Below are 20,499 nucleotides of genomic sequence, written 5' to 3'. Positions count from 1 at the left end.
TGCGTTAAAAATGACATTTCGCCATATGCAGGGCTAGGGATATATAGTCGAGAGTAATTAATCGATTAGTCGATAGTCGATCTACATATCCCTAATACAGGGCAGCCAATATGTAGCACCACCACCACCAACAAAATAGATAATGCTAAAAAGTAAAAAGTCGTCGGAGATCACGGCAGAAATTTGTTAACGAATGTTGGAAGAAACAAAAAAACTCAACCATAAAACATAAACAAAACAATTCCAGCAACGGGAAATAACGAAAACAAATGGCCCGCGTGTAATAGCAACAATTGTGTGGCTTACAAACAAACCGTTTTCGAATTTCGTAACAATTCTGGCCAAATTGTTGTGTGTGGTGTGGAGAAAACACAGTTTTTGTCGTGTCTGCCCGAGAAGATACGTATAACAAAAAACCCATTAAAAACGCAAGTGAAGGCTACACAAAAAAAAATTGAAACGAAACGCGAAGCAAAAAAAAACTTAAGGCAGTGGTTTGCTTGGAATCGGTGCGGGGGGAAGAGAAGACAACAGGGAACACCAAATGAACAACACCACCACCATTATTGCTACGTTGTTGTAAAAACTCGCTTTAATTTGTTGTTTTAGTTTCTTTTTTTTGTTAAAAATATTGAATTTTATTTCTTGTTCATTGATTTTCGGGCAAAACCAAACGTGCACAAAAAGAAGCCCACAACAGGGCAGATTTTTAAAAACCGACCCCCTTAAAAAGGGGTTCCAGCCACAGAAAAAAAAATATTAATAAAAAAACCCCCAACAACAACAAAAAAGTCAAACGACAGACACACACACACCCAAGGGACCATCATCATGATGAACAATTACAGCAACATGATGATGGGCGAACAGTTTCGCAAAATGGACTCAAACTATTCGCCCAAATCATCACCACATGGTGGCCGATCACCGGTTGTCTCACGCCAGGATTCATCGGGCACCCTCAAGGCCACAATATCGCTGGGCAAGACACCAACGATAATCCAAACGGGACCATTCTATTCGATGAAGGAGCCACCGGGGAAGGGTGAACTGACGGGCGATAAAGATCTCATGACTGAATATGGTTTACATCATACACTAACAAAATTTAAGGATAAAAAAGTCAAAGAGTCCCTGTCGTCGTTTTTGCCGAATCTGCCCGGAATCTATGATGGCATGAATAATTTGGTAAGCCAATACAACATTTTTATTCTCTAAAAATCGTCTTATTAATAATTTATAAATATCTTTTCTTTGCTGACCTTGAAGAAGAAGAAAAAAAAATGAAAATGAATTTCTGGAAAATGATGGGTACATACACCTGTCACATAGAGAGAACAGAGTCAGACACAGTGATAAGAACAAAGGGCATGTGGAAGAGGTAGTAGAAGTGTGGGGACAGGCATTTTATGCAGCACGTGAATTTCGTGAATTTTTGTTCAGGATATTGTGAAATTATTTGCCAATGGAAATGTGGGTTTGCTACCCACTGAGAACCCAGAATATCAAATTACAGCAAAATCGATTAAAAACCTGGCCGAAATCTTAAAATATTGAATATTTTGAGGTAACGTTATATGGGGGCTACCCTAAAAATTGGACCAATATTAAAAATTTTTGGTACTAAGATTTACCACCGCATGAGAACCCATAATATTAAATTACAGTCAAATTGGTTAAAAAACGTGTTTAAAATCTGCAAATTTCGAATATTTTGAGGTAATCCTAAAAAGTGGACCAAAGCTCATAATTTTTGATAGTAAGATTTGCTGCCCTATGAGAACCCAGAATAGCAAATTACAAATCGATTAAAAAATCTGGCTGAAATCTTAAAATTTTGAATATTTTGTGGGTCCAATTTTTATAATTTTTGGTAGAAAGATTTACCACCCCATGATAACCCATAATACTAAATTACAGTCAAATCGGCCGAAAAAACATACCCGAAACCCCTACAAACGAACATTTGGGAGCAACGTTTTAAGCGGGCTACCCTAAAAAGTCGACTAATATTTTTCATTTTTGGTAGGATGGTTTGATACGGTATGAGAACCCAAAATATTAATTTACAGCCAAATCGGTTGAAAAAACATAACCGAAACCCCTACAAACGAACATTTGGGAGCAACGTTATGTGGGGGCTACCCTAAAAATTGGACCAATATTGATAATTTTTGGTACTAAGATTTACCATCGCATGAGAACCCATAATACTAAATTACAGCCAAATCGGTTAATAAACGAATCCGAAATCTCCAAATTCGGAATATTTGAGGGTCATATTATATGGGGGCTACCGTAAAAAGTGGACCAATTTTTATATATTTTTTTTTTTTTTGTAGGACGGTTTGCCTCTCTATGAGAACCCATAATACAAAATTACAGCCAATTCGATTGAATAACTTGCTCAAAATTCGGAATATTTGGGGGCAATGTTATATGGGGGCTATCTTAAAAGAGTCGACTAATATTTTTCATTTTTTGTAGGATGGTTTGCTAATCTATGAGAAATCAAAATATCAAATTACAGTGAAATCGGTTAAAACAACCTCCCGAAATCGCTTAATTCGGGAAATTTTTGGGCAACGTTGTGTGGGGAGTACCCTAAAAAGTAGACCAATTTCCATAATTTTTGCTAGGAACGTTTGCTACCCATTGAGCATCCAGAATATCAAATTTAAGCCAATTCGGTTAAAAAACGTATTCAAAATCTGCAGATTTCGTATATTTTGAGGTAACGTTATATGGGGGCTACCCTATAAAGTGGACCAATATTTATAATATTTTGTTGCAAGACAAGACAAGACAGAATACTAAATTACATCCAATTCGGTGGAATAACATGCCCAAAATCTTCAAATTTGGAATATTTAAGGACAATGTTATATGGGAGCTATACCGAAACATGGACCAATATTTATAATTTTTTGTAGAAAGACTTGCTACTCAATGAGAATCAAGAATATAAAATTACAGCCAAATCGGTTAAAAACATAGCCGAAATCTCAAAAATCGGAATATTTGAGGGCAACGTTGTATGGGGAGTACCCAAAAAAGTGGACCAATTTTCATAATTTTTTGTAGGAAGGTTTGCTGCCCATTGAGCATCCAGATGATCAAATTACAGCCAAATAGATTAAAAAATGTGGCCGAAATCTCCAAATTCGGAAAATTTTTAGGTAACGTTGTGCGGGGGGTACCCTAAAAAGTGGACAAATGTGGATAATTTTTGGTACGAAGTTTCTACACCCAATGAGAACCCAGAATATCAAATGACGGGAAATTTGGTTAAAAAACGAGACGAAAATCCGAAAGGTTGGAGGACTATAAAGTGGACCTATGTTGATAGTTATTCTCAAACTTCACTTTTGTTGAATAGTTTTTGTTGTTGTTTGCCTAATGCCCTCATTGTTTTTGTAATAATGGATTTTTTCCCAAGCTATATTCTTTCAGCTGCCCTTTTTTAAAAAAAGCAGAGGTATGACCTTTGAAAAAATGGCTGTCCGAAAGTCACGGAGATGTTTTTCTTTTTATGGCTAACATTGTATAAATAATGAAATTGAATTTTAATCCAAAACTTTTGCTAAAATGTCTCTTGAGATTTTTTTCTGTATTTTTTTTTTGATGTCATTGTTAAATTATTTGTGAACCCAATAAAAAATAGAGCTTGAGAATGGAGAGTTCTCATCAATTTCAAAACCAATTCAAAATTGTCGTTGTTTTTCTTTTTTATTTTAAACTAAATATGATGATTTCTTGCCAGTAGGTATTCCTAAGAGAAATAGTTTTGTATAGATGAGGTAGCCAGGCTTGGCCATTTTTCTTCCTAATTTGAAATTAGGGCAATATAAGAAATCCAACCCTTTATCCCAAAATATTTATATAAATACCATATTTAATATTGGTGTTCCTATTTCTCTTGGTTACCACGCACAAACACGTGCTGCTCCAATTGCTTAATAAAAAAAAACCAACCATTTTGAGGTCAAGGTCGATCAACCTGTTTTTGGGTGTGTGTTTTAGAAGGTATCTAATACAAATACATTATTTTATTATTGTCGTTGTTGTTGTGTTTTAATTTAATTTGTTCTAAAACAATATTGGGGAATGCACAGAACAGCCAACATCTTTATAAACCTGTTTTGAATTTCCAATTTTTTTTTATTCCTCAAAAATCGAAAAATTTAATGTACCGTTGTATGTGGGCTACCCCTAAATGTGGACCAATATTTATAATTTTTGGTAGGAAGATTTGACACCCCATGAGAACCCAAAATATCAAATTACAGACAATTCGGTTGGAAAATGTGTTCAAAATCCTCAAAATTCGAAAAAATGAGAGTACCTTTGTGTGGGAGGTACACCTAAATGTGGACCGATATTTATAATTTTTGATACAAAGATTTGACACTCCATGAGGACCCAAAATATCGAATTACAGGCTATTCGCTTGAAAAACGTGACAAAAAATTCTGAAACTTCGCAAAAATTAGGGTACTTTTGTGTGGGAGCTACACCTAAATGTGGACCGATATTGATAATTTTTGGTACGAAGATTTGACACCCCATGAGAACCCAAAATATCAAATTACAGACAATTCGGTTATAAAACGTGTTCAAAATCCTCAAATTTCGAAAAAATTAAGGTATTTTTAGGTGGGAGCTACACTTAAATATGGATCGATATTGATAATTTTTAGTACGAAGATTTGACACCCTATGAGAACCCAAAATATCAAATTACAGGCTATTCGGTTGGAAAACATGTTCAAAATTCAAAAAAACTGGGAATCTTTGTGTGGGAGGTACACCTAAATGTGGACCGATATTTATAATTTTTGATACAAAGATTTTACACTCCATGAGAACCCAAAATATCGAATTACAGACAATTCGGTGGAAAAATTTTAATAATTTTTCTGAAAATCATCTAAAGACCCCATCAAATACCACCTGCACAGAGAATTAAATTTTCTACCATGGCTATTTACTAAAAATAGATAAAAATGTTGTAATGCGTAGAATTTATGTCACGTTTACAAGATAATAGTTTTTTTGTTTAGACCAGTGTAAACATTTAGAAATTCTACCAGAAAATAAAAAAAATTTTTTTTTGTTTTGTTGTAAAGAAAAAAAGCAAAACAAAAAATTTTTTCCTCTCATGATTTTACTTTCACTTTCATGCTCTCTAGGTTTCTGCTTGCACGTGTCTCTTATTTTGTTGTTGTAATGCCGCAATACATTTCGCTGTGTTATTTTTGTTGACGTGTGTTATTTTTTCTTTTGGGACTATTTGCTGAGGAACTATTTTTTAATATACAATTTTAGTTCTTCTGATAAATAGGGGTGTGTCAGGAAAAGTGGTCTATAAATTCCAAAAAGGGAATTCCCATTTTCCAAAGAATCCAAAAGAAGATACTCCCTTTTATTTCGTCCTTGGATTTATTAATTGAGCTTTGAAACATTTTATCTCAATCGATTTTTTATTGGGTGCATTTTTGGGTACTTTCCATCTCGTATAGAAATCTTGAATAAAACTTGCTTATATTGGGTTAGTGTCAATGACGGAAATGTTCTACACAAAATTTCACTAGGGGTCACCGAACAAATCTAATCTGTAGATATAATATTTGGTATCATAAATTTAATTATAAATTCGATATTTACGAAATTCCTTATTTTTTGGGTAAAAATTACGGCTCATTCTCATTTAGGGCTAAAATCTCCCACAATACTTCATTTTAGCGGGTTGTGATCAAGGAAAAACATGTTCTATATAATATTTCACTATAGTTTAGCGATAATCAAAAATCACCATCAATAATTTATATCGGTATTTTTTTAATTTGTCCTTATTTTTGGGTTATTTCCCGTTTGGCCCCAACTTTTCAAGAAATCTATCTCAAAGGTGTCAATGGCGGAAATGATCCACACAAAATTTCACTAGGGGTCACTGAACAAATGAAATTCTTAGATGCAATATATATGGCCATAAAATTAATTTGAAATTAGATAATTTATTTTTTAATTAAAATGTCCATTAGTTTTCCATTTTGGGCCTGAAAACTCCCATAATCCTTTATTTTAGTGTATCACCAGGAAAGGGAAAAATATTCTACAACAAATTTCATTATAGGTCAGCGACCATACGAAATCGTTTGTCTGTAAATATATAATTTGTGTTCAAAATCCTTAAAATTCGGAAAATTCAGGGTACTTTTGTGTGGGGGCTATATCTAAATATGGCCCGATAATGATAATTTTTGGTATGAAGATTTGGCACCCCATGAGAACCCAAAATACCGAATTAAAAGCAATTCGGTTGGAAAATGTGTTCAAACTTTGTGAAATCCAAAAAAGTAGGGTACTTTTGTGTGGGGTCTACACCTAAATGTAGACCGATATTGATAATTTTTGGTACGAAGATTTGGCACCCCATGAGAACCCAAAATACCGAATTACAGTCACTTCGGTTGGAAAACGTGTTCAAAACCTTCAATATTCGAAATAATGGAGGTAGTTTTGTGTGGGAGCGACACCTAAATGTGGACCGATATTGGTAATTGTAAGTAGGAAGATTTGACACCCCATGTGAATCCAATATATCGAATTACAGGCTATTCGGTAGGAATGCGTATTCAAAATCCTCAAAATTCGAAAAAAATTAGGGAACTTTTGAGTGGGGGCTATATCAAAATGTGGGCCGATATAGATAATTTTTGGATGGATAATTTTACACCCCATGAGAACCCAAAAACTCCAATTACAAACAATTCGGTTGGAAAATGTGCCGAAAGTCCTCAAAAATCGAAAAAATGAGGGTATTTTTGTGTAGGAGCTACACCTAAATGTAGACCGATATTATTAATTTTTGGTACGAAGATTTAACACTCCTTGAGAACCCAAAATATCAAATTACAGGCAATTCGGTTATAAAACGTGTTCAAAATTCGAAAAATTAAAGGTACCGTTGTATGGTGGCACACCTAAATGTGGACCGATATTTATAATTTTTGCAAGTGAGATGTGCCATCTAATGAGAACTCAAAATATGAAATTACAGACAATTCGGTTGGAAAACGTGTTAAATATCCTCAAAATTCGAAAATATGAGGGTACTTTTGTATGGGGGCTACACCTAAACTTGGACCGATATTGATCATTTTTGGTACATAGATTTGACACCCCATGAAAACCTAAAATAGGAAATTACAGACAAATCGTTTGGAAAACGTGTTCAAAATTCGAAATAATGAGGGTACTTTTGTGTGGAGGCTACACCTAAATCTGGACCGATATTGATAATTTTTGGCATTTCATTTTTACACCCCATGAGAACCCAAGATATCAAATTACAGACAATTCGGTTGGAAAATGGGTTCAAAATGCACAAATGAGGGTACTTTTGTGTGAGGTCTACAGCTAAATGTGGACCGATTTTCATAATTTTTGGTAGGAAGATTTGACACCCCATGAGAACCAACATTATCGAATTACAAGCTATTCGGTTGAAAAACGTGCTCAAAATCCTGAAAATTCCTATATGTGGACCGATATTGATAATTTTTGGTAGGAAGATTTGATACCCAATGAGAACCTTAAATACATAATTACAGACAAATCGGTTGGAAAATGTGTTCAAAATCATCAAAAATCGAAAAATTAGGGTACTTTTGTGTGGGAGCTACACCTAAATTTTGACGGATATTGATAATTTTTGGTAGGAAGGTTTAACACCCCACGAGAACCAAAAAAAAATCCGAATTACAGTCAATTCGGTTGAAAAAACGCATCCAAAATTCGAAATATTTGCGATACCGTAATGTGGGCGCTATCCTGAAAAGTGGACCTATATTGATAATTTTAAGTAGGAAGGTTTTCTACTGTATTTTTCATTTTTAGGATCTGAAAAAATTGAATTTCCTTTAAAAAAATCCGAATTTTTATAATAACTGTTTTTAATCAAATCCTTTTTTAATTAGAAAATTTTCCAAAAAATATATTTTTTAGATTTTAATATTTAAAATTATTAACAATTTATGGATTTATTTTTATTTATTTTGATTCATTACAGGAAAACAGTACATTACGCAGTGTCATTGATAAACCCCCCATAGGAGGTAAAGAGCTATTGCCTTTAACCTCAGTACAATTAGCTGGTTTCAGATTACATCCCGGACCGGTAAGTTAAAAATACCAGATTTGATTTTTTTTTCAAAATATTTTAAATTTTCTAAAATTATTTTTTTCTTTTCATTTATCCTTGCAACAGTTACCGGAACAGTATAGAGCCTTCAATACAATACCCGCACGCAAACATAAAAACAAACATAAAAAACACAAACACAAAGATGGTCAACAGCCGCCCGAAACAAATCTAATGGGTGAGTTGGAAATTGAATTGAATTTTGATTTTCAAAATACTCATGGACATTTTTTTTTTCAAATTTTCCAGATTCTTCCGGTTTAGAGACTTATGAGAAAAAACACAAAAAACAAAAACGTCACGAAGACGAGAAAGAGCGAAAAAAGCGCAAAAAGGAAAAGAAACGCAAAAAGAAATCTCACAGTCCGGAGCCACCATCATCGGGCGGTGTATCGCCCATGCTGATTGGCGGTGGTGGTCAGTCCTCACAGTCGGGTATGGGCGGCGGTGGTGGCGGCATGATGATGGGCGGGCCCTCCTCATTGGCACAAATGCAGGGTGGTGCCGTCGGCATGGGTGGTGGTAGCCTTCAGGGCCTGGCGACGGGTCCAAATAATACACTGGGGCCTGGTTCAGGTGTCACAAATATGTCAGGCCCTGGTGGTATGATGATGCCTCAACATGCTTCATTATTTTAGTTTAAATTTATTATTATTTTTTTTTTAATTTTTTTTATTAAACAAATTAAGTCATGTTTTATGATTTGCTTTTAGGTTGAATTTTTTTTTGTTTACAAGGAAAAGAAAAATATGCAGAAGAAGAAGATACAGAAAAGCAAGAAGAAAAACTATTAAAAATTTGTCAAATATAATTTCCATACAAACCAACACACACACAATAACCTCAACACAAGAATAACATATATTTTTTGTTTTAGTTTTTTTTTACATCCCCACCACCTATCCCCCCACATCCCCTCTCTCACAGGTTACTGTGTATGTTGTTAATATGGTATTAAGCTGCTAAGAAGAAAAAAAAAACACAGTCAATTTTGTCATTCCCAAAAAAAAAGAAACGATTTTAGATAAATTCTAAATCCCCTGCCTCCCAACTCACTTCCAAAACCCCAACAGTTTCCTAAATTTTTAACTAAATCACTCTATGAAAAAAAATTAGAAAACATAAAAAAAGATCTTCCATCAGGTGTTGTTTTTTTAGGAGTTACACTGTCCCCCCTCTCCCCTCCCCTTTCCCCTTACATTCTCCCCCTCTTCCTCTTTAAACTTTCTACTTTACACACATTTAACCAACTGCCTAGTAGTTTTTGTTTTCATTTTTTATTATTACGATAATTATTATTTAGTTTTCATAGCCCCCACCACTCCTCCTCCTCCTCCTCCCCCAAAAAAAACCTTTTAAGCCTTTGCCAGCCTTCCTTGGCACAACAAGTTTTAGTTATTTCTTTCGTTTTTTTATTAAATAAAAATTGTAATATTTTTTCTTTTGCTTTCAAAAAAAATTATATAAAAAATTAAAAACAAAAAAACTTTAGCAATTAAGGTTTAATAAAAAAAACACTTTTTTATGAAAATTTATTATAAAAACAAAATAAAAACACAAACAAATATATTATTTAGTTATTTAAGAGTTGTATGCAAAAAAACAAAACAACAACAAAAAACAAGAAAATAATGATAATTAGAAATTTAACAGAAGGAAAAGAAAAAAACAACAACAAAAAAGAAAACAAACAAAAAAATCAAATAATAAATTAAATTTATAAAAAAATGCAAAAAATGCGAGATTTTCATTTTTTGATTTTTGGGAACAGGAAAAAATTTAAAAAAAAATTAAGTAGATTTGGGGGACAAAAACAAAAAAAAAAAAAAAAAAAAATAAAAAAAGCAAGAATTTGAGATTTTTATTTTACAAAATTACGGCGCTTGGGGGTGTACAATAAATAATTTTCAATTTCAGTTTATTTTTCTTGAATGGTAACCTAGCCACAAGGCCAAGATCAGTTCCAAAAACCACTATACATCTACCACTCCAAAATCTTAAACCTAGCAATAGATTTATCTTAACATAAAATCTTAAAAAAACATGAATAAATAATTAATTTAAATTTTAACATTAAATCACAGTAGGGTGTATAAATTTTTCTCTTTAGGAAAAGGGCCGCCAATTTTTTCTATAGTAAATATTAATTTTAAGTATCAATATTTTCTTTAAAAAATTTGAATGCACAGGCCCAAAATTTTTTACGGAAAATTTTAGATTTCTCGGCCCATAATTTCTCGGGCCAATTATTTTGCCCCCCAAAGATGCCGTAACTGTTCTATGGACAGGCTATTTTACATAGGAGTATGTCTTTTTTTGTATTTAAAGCTGTCCTCGAGTTTACTCCGAAGATTTTTTGGCCGCTATATCGCCGTGAACAAGGAGTATCTCTTTTATCCGATAGTCGGCCTGATCTGACGTTTGAACATTCCTTAAGTTTAAAATTCCATTTTGTAATCGTTTTTTCCGGTTTTTTGAGAGCAAAATTATATATTATATAAATGAACAATCCAATTATCTATATAATACATATTTTATAAATATTATTTTATTATTAATTTAGAAAGAAATTAACAACAATATTCTATGCTATAACCACCTTCAAAGTAATAAAAAAACAAACAGCTGCTTTGTCATGCTATCAATGCCTTATGAATGCCCAAGCCGTTGATCTCATTAAGAAGAAGAGGAAGCAATATTGTTTAGTTATAATTAATATTTTGCATTTCCAGTTCGTTTTTTATTTTATTATTACATTTAAGATGACTTTATTCATATTATTTTTTATTAGTATTATTTATTATAAATGCATTATTTATAATTAATTAATTTAATTAATCTTTCACACAGTAACATGATTATCAATAACCAACTAATAGCTGTCTTGTCAGCTATCAATGCCCTATGAATGTTATTCTTATTAAGAAGAAGATGTACCAAAGTTATTAAATTATTATAAATAATTTGCATTTCCAGTAAGGTGACTTTATTCATATTTATATTATTGTTTACCGAGGTATTAATATTAATTATTATAAATTTATATGTTATTAATAATTATTCTTTCATACAATAACATCAGAAAGCTCAAGCAACTAATAGCTGTTTTGTCTGTTATCAATGCCTTATGAATGCACAACCCGTTATCGCATTAAGAAGAAGACGAAGCAATATTATTATGTTATAATTAATAATTTGCGTTTTCAGCACGTTTTTTATAATTACATTTAAGATGACTTTATTCATATTAATATTTTTATTTTAAATGCATTATTTATGACATCATGGTTATCACTAACCACAACCAACCAATGGCTGTCTTGTTATGGTATCAATGCCCTATGAATGCACAGCCCGTTAATCTCATTAAGAAGAAGAGAAAGCAATGTTGTTTTGTTGTAATTAATATTTTGTACTTCCAGTGCTTATTAAATTTAAGTTGACTTAAATTCATATTATTTTTACTGTTATTTATTATAAATTTAGTATTTATTAATAATTAATCTTTCGCACAATAACATGATTATCACAACCAATAAATAGATTTATACACAAGCCGCTGCTGCCAGTAAGAAGAAGAGATAGCAATGTTCTTAAATTATAATTAATAATTTCCATTTCGATAACCTTTAAGATGTTATTATTCAATTTCCTTAATAAATTGTAATTTTGTAATTGTAATATTTATTATTTTTTATTTGTTAATCTATATTATTCATTTAAATAATATTAATAACTAATGTTTAACAGAATGACATGACTCACTAACCACAATGCTATCAATGCGTATTGAGTGCTATCAACGCAAGTTGAATGCACCGGCATTACGTACGTTCAGTGAGAAAAAAATTGTAATGATAATTTTATGCCATTTTTTAATAAGAAATGTTTTTATTTTAATAAGGAATATATTTTATTTCTGATACATTTATGTTATTTCAATTTAAAAAATGTTAGTTTTTAAAAGTTTCTTTAATAATAGATTATAATTGTTAGTAATTACACTTGATTATTATTTTTATATAGTATTATAAATAATTAGATTTATGATTACATATTTAATTTTTAATACATTTATTTTAGTTTAATTTAAAATTTATTAAATGGGAAACAAGTTTTTTTTTTAATAATAATATATAATAAGAAATAATAGATTATAAATTATCGTTAATATTAAATAAATTTGTTTATTAATCTTAAAATAATTATTATAAATTTATTATTTTTTTTAGGTACATAATTGTTTAATATAAGTTATTAATTTTGCGAATTTAATTAATTATATAATTTTACTGCAGTAATTATTACCCTATCATTTATTAATTATATTTTTATTGTTAATTATTTTATTTCACTATATTTTTATTAATTTTATTTCCATTATCTTGTAAATTGATTATTTTTTATTAAAAAATATTGTTTTTCCTACATACACAATTTTAATAAAAAAGGTTAATATTATTTATTTATAAAATACTATTTGTATTTTATAATTATTTTTATATTACATTTCTTTTATAGTAATTTAGTAATCTAATATATTTTTTTTAAGTTTTTTATTATATAGTTGTGCAAATATAATTAAAAAACAGCGTTTTATAAATATATATATAATTAGTAAAAATTGTAATATTAATTTTAAATTTTATTTTATTAGTTTTTATCAATTATATATATATATACATTTAAATTATTGTTATTTAATTTATTTTTAATTGTTTGTTAATTTTTTATTCAAATTTTTAAATAATAATTAAATACCTCATCATCATTATTATCTTCCTCCTAACACAGCTTTAACAGCTGTTTCATTCAATTTACTGGGCTATTAATTTCATGTGGATTGCCCAAAGGGGTTGTTTGCCTCGAGAAGAAGAAGCAGTGTTATTCTCTCTCGGCAAGAGAGTGTTATTCTTTAATCCCCTTCATAACACCAATAGAATTTCTACTACTATTTTCCCCACAAATAGAAAAGAAAAAACGAAATTAAATTCTATTAAACTCTTCCTTTAATTAATTAAGTTTTTAATTAAATAAATAAGCAAATTAACTAATATTAATTTCTAATACAATAACATCATCATGTCATTTAAACAAAGTGCCACAAAACTATTGGAACTGGACGATGACAAGGTGAAGCAATGGCTAGAATCATTCGATGCGGTTATAACAGATTGTGATGGTAATTATGATGAATTAAAAAAAACAAATATTTTTTTGTGGAATAATTATTATATTTCCATATTTATTTATTTGTAGTATTTATTATATTCTTTAGAAAATTGCATAAGGGACATTTTTTGCAAAAAATTTGTTATGTTTTTTTTTGCTTTTTGTGTACATGTGAAATTTTAGAAAACGTATGTGTGTGTGTGTGAATGTTGCGTAGCACGAGTATACAGTTGTAAATTTGTTTTTTTGTTTCATTGTTGCTATAGCTTTGATAATGACCTTTTAACGTCATTTACACTATACGTATATAGGAGGGTATGCTATAGAAGGCATGGTGGAATATATAGGGAATAATATAGAATTTTTTTGAATTAAAAAATATTTAAGAAATTGCAAATATTAAAAATAAATTAAAAAAAAAATTAATTAAATAAATTAAAAATATTTGTTAAATCAAAGAAATTTTTAATTAAAGAAAAAATTATTTTTTTAATAAAAGAAACAAATTTTAGTTTTTTACTTTAAGAAAAGAGTTAAATTTTTTTTAATTGAAGAAAACAATTTTAATTTTTTTTAATTAAAGAAAAAAAATAATTTTTTTTAATTAAAGAAACTAATTTAATTTTTTTAATTAAAAAAACAAACTTAATTTTTTTTGAATTTAATTTTTTAATTAAAGAAAAAAATATTTTTTTATAATTAAACAAAAATTTAATTTTTTCATTTTTAAATTATTTATAGATTTTTTTTTAAAAAAAAAATTGTCCTAAATATAGAAAAAAATATTTTTTTAATTAAAGAAAAAAAAATAATTTATTTAATTTAAAAAAAATTATTTTTTTATTAAAAAATTAAATTTAATTTTTTTAATTCATTTTTATAAAAATATTAGAATTTAAATAAATATTAGAATTACATTTTTTTTAAATCTGCTTAAAGAAAACAATTTAAATTTTTTTAATTAAAGAAAAAAATAATAATTTTTTTAATTAAAGAAAAAAAAATATTTTTTTAAAATTAAACAAAAAATTAATTTTTTCATTTTTAAATTATTTATAGATTTTTTTCAAACAATTTATTTTTAAAAAAATAAATTGTCCTATTGTCATTTTTTTAATTTAAAAATTTTATATTTTTTTAATTAAAGAAAAAATAATTTTATTTAATTAAAGAAAAAAAATTAATTTTTTTAATTAAAAAATTAATTTTTTTTAAATTTATTTTTATAAAAATAAATTGTCCAAAATATTTGAATTTAAATTTTTTAAATCTACTTAAATTTTGTATAACAAAAAATTTTAAAAATTTATTTTTTTCATTTATTTTTTTAATTAAAAAAAATAATTTATTTAAAAGGCTCTCTTAAAAATTCAAAATTTTAATTTTCTCAAAATTCCTCTTAAATTTTTTGTATAGACATTTTCATTAATTAATTTATTTTTTTACTTTTCCAGGTGTCCTCTGGGTCTATGGCGATGTGATACCCGGTTCGGTAGATGTTATGAATCGTTTCAAGGAAATTGGCAAAAAGATTTTCTTTTGCACCAATAACTCCACAAAGACCCGCAAGGAACTCCTAACCAAATCAAAAAATATGGGTTTCAATATTACCGAAGATGAAGTAATCTCCACAGCGAACTCTCTCGCTGCCTATTTGAAAGCCCGCAATTTCAATAAGAAGGCGTATGTTATAGGATCGGAGGGTATTACCAAAGAATTAGATGCTGTCGGCATTGCACATAATAAAGTGGGTCCGGAACATATGCCCGGTTCGTTGCTGCAATATTTATCAAATCATTTTGAATTGGAAGAGGATATTGGTGCCGTTTTGGTGGGGTTCGATGAATATTTTTCATTTCCCAAAATGACAAAGGCCGCTTCATATCTCAGTCGACAGGATTGTCTATTCATTGCCACAAATACTGATGAACGTTTCCCTATGCCAAATATGGTTGTACCCGGAACGGGTAGTTTTGTAAGGGCTATTGAGACATGTGCGGAGCGTAAGGCTACTGTGATTGGGAAACCCAATGTGGCAATGTGCGAACATCTTATCAAAGATGGTACAATTGTTCCGGAAAGGACTCTTATGATTGGTGATAGGTGAGTAGAGGAATTTGAGATTAAAATCGGAAATAAAAAATATCACATTTTTTTAAACCCCTTAGATGCAACACAGACATATTATTGGGTTATAATTGCGGTTTCCAAACCCTGCTGGTGGGCAGTGGTATTCATCAGCTCAACGATGTCGATTCATGGAAAGCCTCCAGTGATCCGGAATTACATAAACTAATACCAGATGTGTATTTACCCAAATTGGGAGATTTATTAGCCTATATGTAAACAAAAAACACAACCATTATCCTGAATTTATTGCATCTTAACCATAGACCCATCTATCTATCGATTTTTTTTGTCTCTAATTTTGTTTTTTTTTTATTGATTATCGTTTAAGTATCACATGACATGCCATATTTGCTGTAATGCCTGTTCGAAGCTTTTATTAATTTGTATTTTTTGTGTGTTTTCGTTACAATGAGATTTGAAAAAAAGAAGTTAAAAAAATAACAACAAAGAAACGAAAATATGTTAATAATAAAAAAATTGTAAAGGACATTTTTACAATGGAGAAAAAAGGTGGAGTTTATTGGATCGAATGAAAACATCGAATTTTAGAGATTCCTTAAAATGGGAGCTATACTAAAAAGTGGATTAATATTGACAATTTTTGGAACGAAGATTGGACACCCAATGAGAACCTCGAATATCAATTTATAGTCAAATCGGTTGAATAACGTTGCCAAAATCTCCAAATTCGGAATATTTGAGCTCAATGTTATATGGGGGCTATACCGAAACATAAACCGATATTCATAATTATTGGTAGGAAGATTGGCTACTCAATGAGAACCCCGAATATTAAATTACAGCCAAATCGGTTGAAAAATTTGATCGAAATTTCCGAAATTCGGAATTTTTGAGAGCAATTTTATATTGGGGCTATACCGAAACATGGGCCAATATTTATAATTTTTGGTAGGGAAATTTTATACTCATTAATAACCCAAAATATAAAATTACAGTCAATTCGGTTGAATAACGTGGCCAAAATCTCCGAAATTCAAAATTTTTGAGGGCAATTTTATATGGGGGCTACCCTTAATCGTGTACCGTTATTGATAATTTTTGGTAGGAAGATTAGCTACTCAATGAGAATCCAAAATATAAAACTACAGACAAATCGATTGGAAAAACGTGGCTGAAATTACAAAATTCTGAATATTTGGAGGAAATGTTATATGGGAGCTACCCTAAAAAATAGAGGAACACTTATAGTTTTTGGTAGGATAAGATTTGCTACACAATCAGAACCACAAATATCAAATTACAGCCATATCGGTTAAAACACATGGACGAAATCTCTAAATTCGGAATATAAGGGGACAATGTTATATGGGCGCTACCCTAAAAAGCAGAAAATCCATCAGCAATACCACTTATAATTTTTGGTGAGATAATATAAAGATCCTAATTTTGTTTGGGAATCGGGATGATTTTTATAATTCTCCAACTGTCGCACACAATGAGAACCCCGAATATCAAATTACAGTTAAATAGGTTGAAAAATTTGTAGCCAAAATCTTTTCAAAATGATCAAAGTCAAACATGATCCGCCCTCTCACATACATTCTCTTCGACAAGAATAACTGCAGGTATTCTTCTTCCTATGGAAGAGCTGGAGGCATTCTTCTTCCCATAGAAAAACTTGAGGTATTATTTTTGTGGAACAGCTGCTGGTATTCTTCTTTTTATGGAAGAACTGTAGGTATTCCACTTCCTATAGGAGACCTGCAGGCAATTTTCTTCCTAATGGAAAGCTGAAGGTCTTCTTTTTCCTATAGAACAGCAGGTATTCTTCTTCCTGTGAAAGAGCTGCATGTATTTTTCTTCCTATAGGAAAACTGGAGATCTCCCTCCTGTAGAAGAGCTGGATGCATTCTTCTTTCTGTGAAAATCTTTTCAAAATGATCAAAGTCAAACATGAGCTGCAGGTATTTTTCTTCCTATATGGAAGCTTGAGGTATTAATTTTGTGGAACTGCAGGTATTCTTCTTCCTATAGGAGAGCTGCAGGTCATTTTCTTCCTACTGGACTACTAATAGTCTTCTTTTTCCTATAAGATAACTGCATGTATTCTAAGAGTTGCAGGTATTCTTCTTCCTGTAGAAGTGCTGCATGTATTCTTCTTCCTACAGGAAAGCTGAATGTCTTCTTTTTAGGAGAACTGCAGGGATTCTTCTTCCTGTGGAGGAGCGCAGGTATTCTTCTTCCAATGGACGAGTTGGAGGCATTCTTCTTCCAATGGAAAAGCTGGAGGTATTCTTCTTCCTATAAGAAAGCTGTAGCTATTCTTCTTCCCACATTCTGCTCATCCTGAGGGGCACCATCTGGAACTTGACTTTTCAAAAATTTTAAAAACTCCTCACTGTTCTCTGGATTCCAGGGACTCTTCATCTCCTCATTCCTGTTTTTTATTATATTTTGTGACAAACCTCCATGCCTCATTCACATTGACATTTTTATTTACTTCCTCAATTTTTTGCTAAGATTGTGTAAATGAAAAAACAGGAAACCAAATCCTATTTGTTTCCTTTTTCAAATGGCATTGTAACGAATGAAGCTTAGGCACTCACGTTACATTGATAGCCCCCCACTATAGTAATGACAGTCTGTTCACAGAAATGATAGCAAATGGCGGCAGTCGGCGGCTGTTACCAGATGAGAATTGGCGGTAAAATTGAAAGCTTGCCTTTGACCATGACACTCTCAGAGAGAGAGCGACAGGGAGAGAGAGAAACACTTTTCGCAGATAATTTTGTTTATCAATGAGGCAAAAAAATAACATGAGCTGTTAAACAACAGGTGTCAAGCAAGGAAGAACAATCTTAAGCATTCACGTTGCATTGATAGTCCACCCCCATAGTAATGACAGTCTTCACAGAAATGATAGCAGATGGTGGCAGTCGCTGTTGCCAGATGAGAATTGGCGGCAAAATTGAAAGCTCATCTTGGATCATGACACTCACAGAGGGAGAGGGAGGGTGAGAAAGAGAGAGCGGGGGACAGATAATTTTGTTTATCAATGAGGCAAAAAATAACATGATCTATAGAGGAGGTGTTCAGCAACAATAGGTGTCAAAGGGAATTAAACAATTAATATTTAACAAAAAAATTAAAGAAAACAATAAATTAAATTATAAATAATTAATTAACTACACAAATTAACAATGCCGATAACAATAAATTTAAATGAAATAAATGATCAAGAACTAACTAAAAATTGGTTGGATTTATATGATACAATATTCACGGATTGTGATTGTAAGTTGAAGATTATTGGAGATGCCACATTATTTGAAAAAAAAAACAACAACAAATTAATGCATCTTTTCTCCCCTTCAGCTGTTCTCTGGCAGGATAACAGTGTAATTGCGGGAGCCCCGGAAACCATTAATGCCTTACAAAATCTCGGCAAGCGGGTGTATTTTGTAACCAACAATAGTACGAAAACCCGTTCGGAATTGTGTGTAAAAGCCCGTGGCATGGGTTTTCAGGTTACAGAAGAACAAATTATTGCACCCAGTTATACCATAGCCGAATATTTGAAATTGAATTTAAATTCCGAACAAAAAGTCTATCTTATTGGCAGCCCCGCCATGGCTAAAGAATTAGATTCTTTGGGTATTGAACATTTTGGTTTGGGTGAAGATATTGTTGAACCCAATTGGGCATCCATTTTACCCGATATAGATGAACAGACGAGAAGGGAAAATATTGGTGCCGTCCTAATCGGATTCGATGAACATTTCAGTTATAATAAAATGATAAAGGCTGCCAATTTTTTGGTACAAAATGACGAGTGTTTGTTTTTGGCTACCAATGTTGATGCGGTTTCGAAATTCCCAAAATATTCTGTGCCCGGAACGGGTGCTATTTTGCGGGGAATTGAGGCATGTGTGGGCCGAGAAGCTGTTGTCATGGGTAAACCAAATCCAGTGGTGTGTGAACAGTTGTTACGAGCGGAAAATATAAAACCGGAGAGATCGTTGATGATTGGGGATTGGTAAGGGGAAGGCATTGTTTTTTTACAAATTTTGAAATTAATTTTATTTGATTTTTTTTTATTTTTTAAATTTTTATTAATTTTTTTTAGTAAATTTTGAAATCATTATTTTAATTTTTCTTAATTTTTTTTGTAAATTTTGAAATTATTATTATACTTTATTATTATTTTTTTTTTAATTTTGAAAAATTTTTTGAAATATTTTTTTTTTTTCTTTTTAATTTTTTTATTACATTTTTTTAAATTTTGAAATTGATATTTTAATTTTTAATTAATTTTTTTTTTTTTTTGTGGCCATTTAAGGGTTGTTTTTTTTAAATAATTTTTTTTTTTTTCTAATTTTTTATTAATTTTTTGTAAGTTTTGCAATTAATATATTAATTTTTTATTACCCTTTTTTGTAAATTTTGAAATTTTTGAAATAATTTAATTAAAATATTTTTGATTTTTTTTAATTTTTTATAATTTTTTTTGTAAATTTTGAAATTATTATTTTAATTTTTTATTAATTTTATTTTTCCATTTTAGTCACAAAGCCGATGTGTTGTTTGGAAAAAATTGTGGCTTTGCCACTATGCTGGTGGGTACTGGGCGCTATAAATGGTCGGATGTTCTAGAATTGCAGAAAAATGATTCGAAGCAATATATACCCGATTTTTATGCTTCGTCGCTGGCGGATTTAAGAACTTACCTTTAATGGATACCAAAAATAGAAAAAAAAAACATTTTTTTTAAATTGTACAGTAGCTGATTTTATTGTTAAATCTTGATATTAACTTAAATTTGTAATTATGTATGTAATAATTATATCCCATAAGCATTTTTTGAAAAAAAAAAATTGTAAAAAAATTAAAAAATCCTTAAATCGGAAGATACCCTTATAAGAGAACTTCGATGAAATATGTAAAAATTTGGACCCACTTTGGCCAGGAGGACCTCAGGAGGCCTCTGAGAACCTTAAATTACAGTCTAAAATCGATTTAGTTGGATATTT

The 20,499-nt window shown here is 30.4% G+C and overlaps 3 protein-coding genes across 3 annotated transcripts; all 3 read left to right on the top strand.

The window, feature by feature from the left end:
• The first annotated feature begins 815 nt into the window (after positions 1 to 815).
• LOC133321208 (mediator of RNA polymerase II transcription subunit 19) lies at positions 816 to 8,844 on the top strand. Its single transcript, XM_061530296.1, has 4 exons — positions 816 to 1,188; positions 8,075 to 8,182; positions 8,273 to 8,384; positions 8,456 to 8,844. The coding sequence occupies exons 1-4, from the start codon at positions 832 to 834 to the stop codon at positions 8,842 to 8,844; spliced, it is 966 nt and encodes a 321-aa protein (XP_061386280.1). The 5' UTR covers positions 816 to 831.
• A 4,444-nt stretch (positions 8,845 to 13,288) lies between these two features.
• On the top strand, positions 13,289 to 15,724 carry LOC133321207 (glycerol-3-phosphate phosphatase-like). Its single transcript, XM_061530295.1, has 3 exons — positions 13,289 to 13,388; positions 14,833 to 15,481; positions 15,547 to 15,724. Exons 1-3 carry the CDS (start codon positions 13,289 to 13,291, stop codon positions 15,722 to 15,724), a joined length of 927 nt encoding a protein of 308 aa, XP_061386279.1.
• Positions 15,725 to 18,669: 2,945 nt separating this feature from the next.
• On the top strand, positions 18,670 to 20,202 carry LOC133321206 (glycerol-3-phosphate phosphatase). The gene is made up of 3 exons (XM_061530294.1): positions 18,670 to 18,763; positions 18,845 to 19,505; positions 20,034 to 20,202. The coding sequence occupies exons 1-3, from the start codon at positions 18,670 to 18,672 to the stop codon at positions 20,200 to 20,202; spliced, it is 924 nt and encodes a 307-aa protein (XP_061386278.1).
• Positions 20,203 to 20,499: the final 297 nt, after the last annotated feature.

The sequence above is a fragment of the Musca vetustissima genome, unplaced genomic scaffold, assembly GCF_032173495.1.
Source record: "Musca vetustissima isolate MV318-11 ecotype Yass unplaced genomic scaffold, APGP_CSIRO_Mvet_v1 utg8326, whole genome shotgun sequence".
NCBI lineage: Eukaryota > Metazoa > Arthropoda > Insecta > Diptera > Muscidae > Musca > Musca vetustissima.
Note: the sequence above shows the minus strand (reverse complement) of the source record. Positions and strands in the feature narration are given on the sequence as shown.

Bases quoted from the DNA above. Each gene is read 5' to 3' on its own strand.
- LOC133321208 (XM_061530296.1), top strand. From the start codon at position 832: ATGATGAACAATTACAGCAACATGATGATGGGCGAACAGTTTCGCAAA. The intron at 1,189-8,074 runs GTAAGCCAATAC...GATTCATTACAG, and splicing joins ATGATGGCATGAATAATTTG to GAAAACAGTACATTACGCAG. The intron at 8,385-8,455 runs GTGAGTTGGAAA...CAAATTTTCCAG, and splicing joins GCCCGAAACAAATCTAATGG to ATTCTTCCGGTTTAGAGACT.
- LOC133321207 (XM_061530295.1), top strand. From the start codon at position 13,289: ATGTCATTTAAACAAAGTGCCACAAAACTATTGGAACTGGACGATGAC. The intron at 13,389-14,832 runs GTAATTATGATG...TTACTTTTCCAG, and splicing joins GGTTATAACAGATTGTGATG to GTGTCCTCTGGGTCTATGGC. The intron at 15,482-15,546 runs GTGAGTAGAGGA...TAAACCCCTTAG, and splicing joins ACTCTTATGATTGGTGATAG to ATGCAACACAGACATATTAT.
- LOC133321206 (XM_061530294.1), top strand. From the start codon at position 18,670: ATGCCGATAACAATAAATTTAAATGAAATAAATGATCAAGAACTAACT. The intron at 18,764-18,844 runs GTAAGTTGAAGA...TCTCCCCTTCAG, and splicing joins AATATTCACGGATTGTGATT to CTGTTCTCTGGCAGGATAAC. The intron at 19,506-20,033 runs GTAAGGGGAAGG...TTTCCATTTTAG, and splicing joins TCGTTGATGATTGGGGATTG to TCACAAAGCCGATGTGTTGT.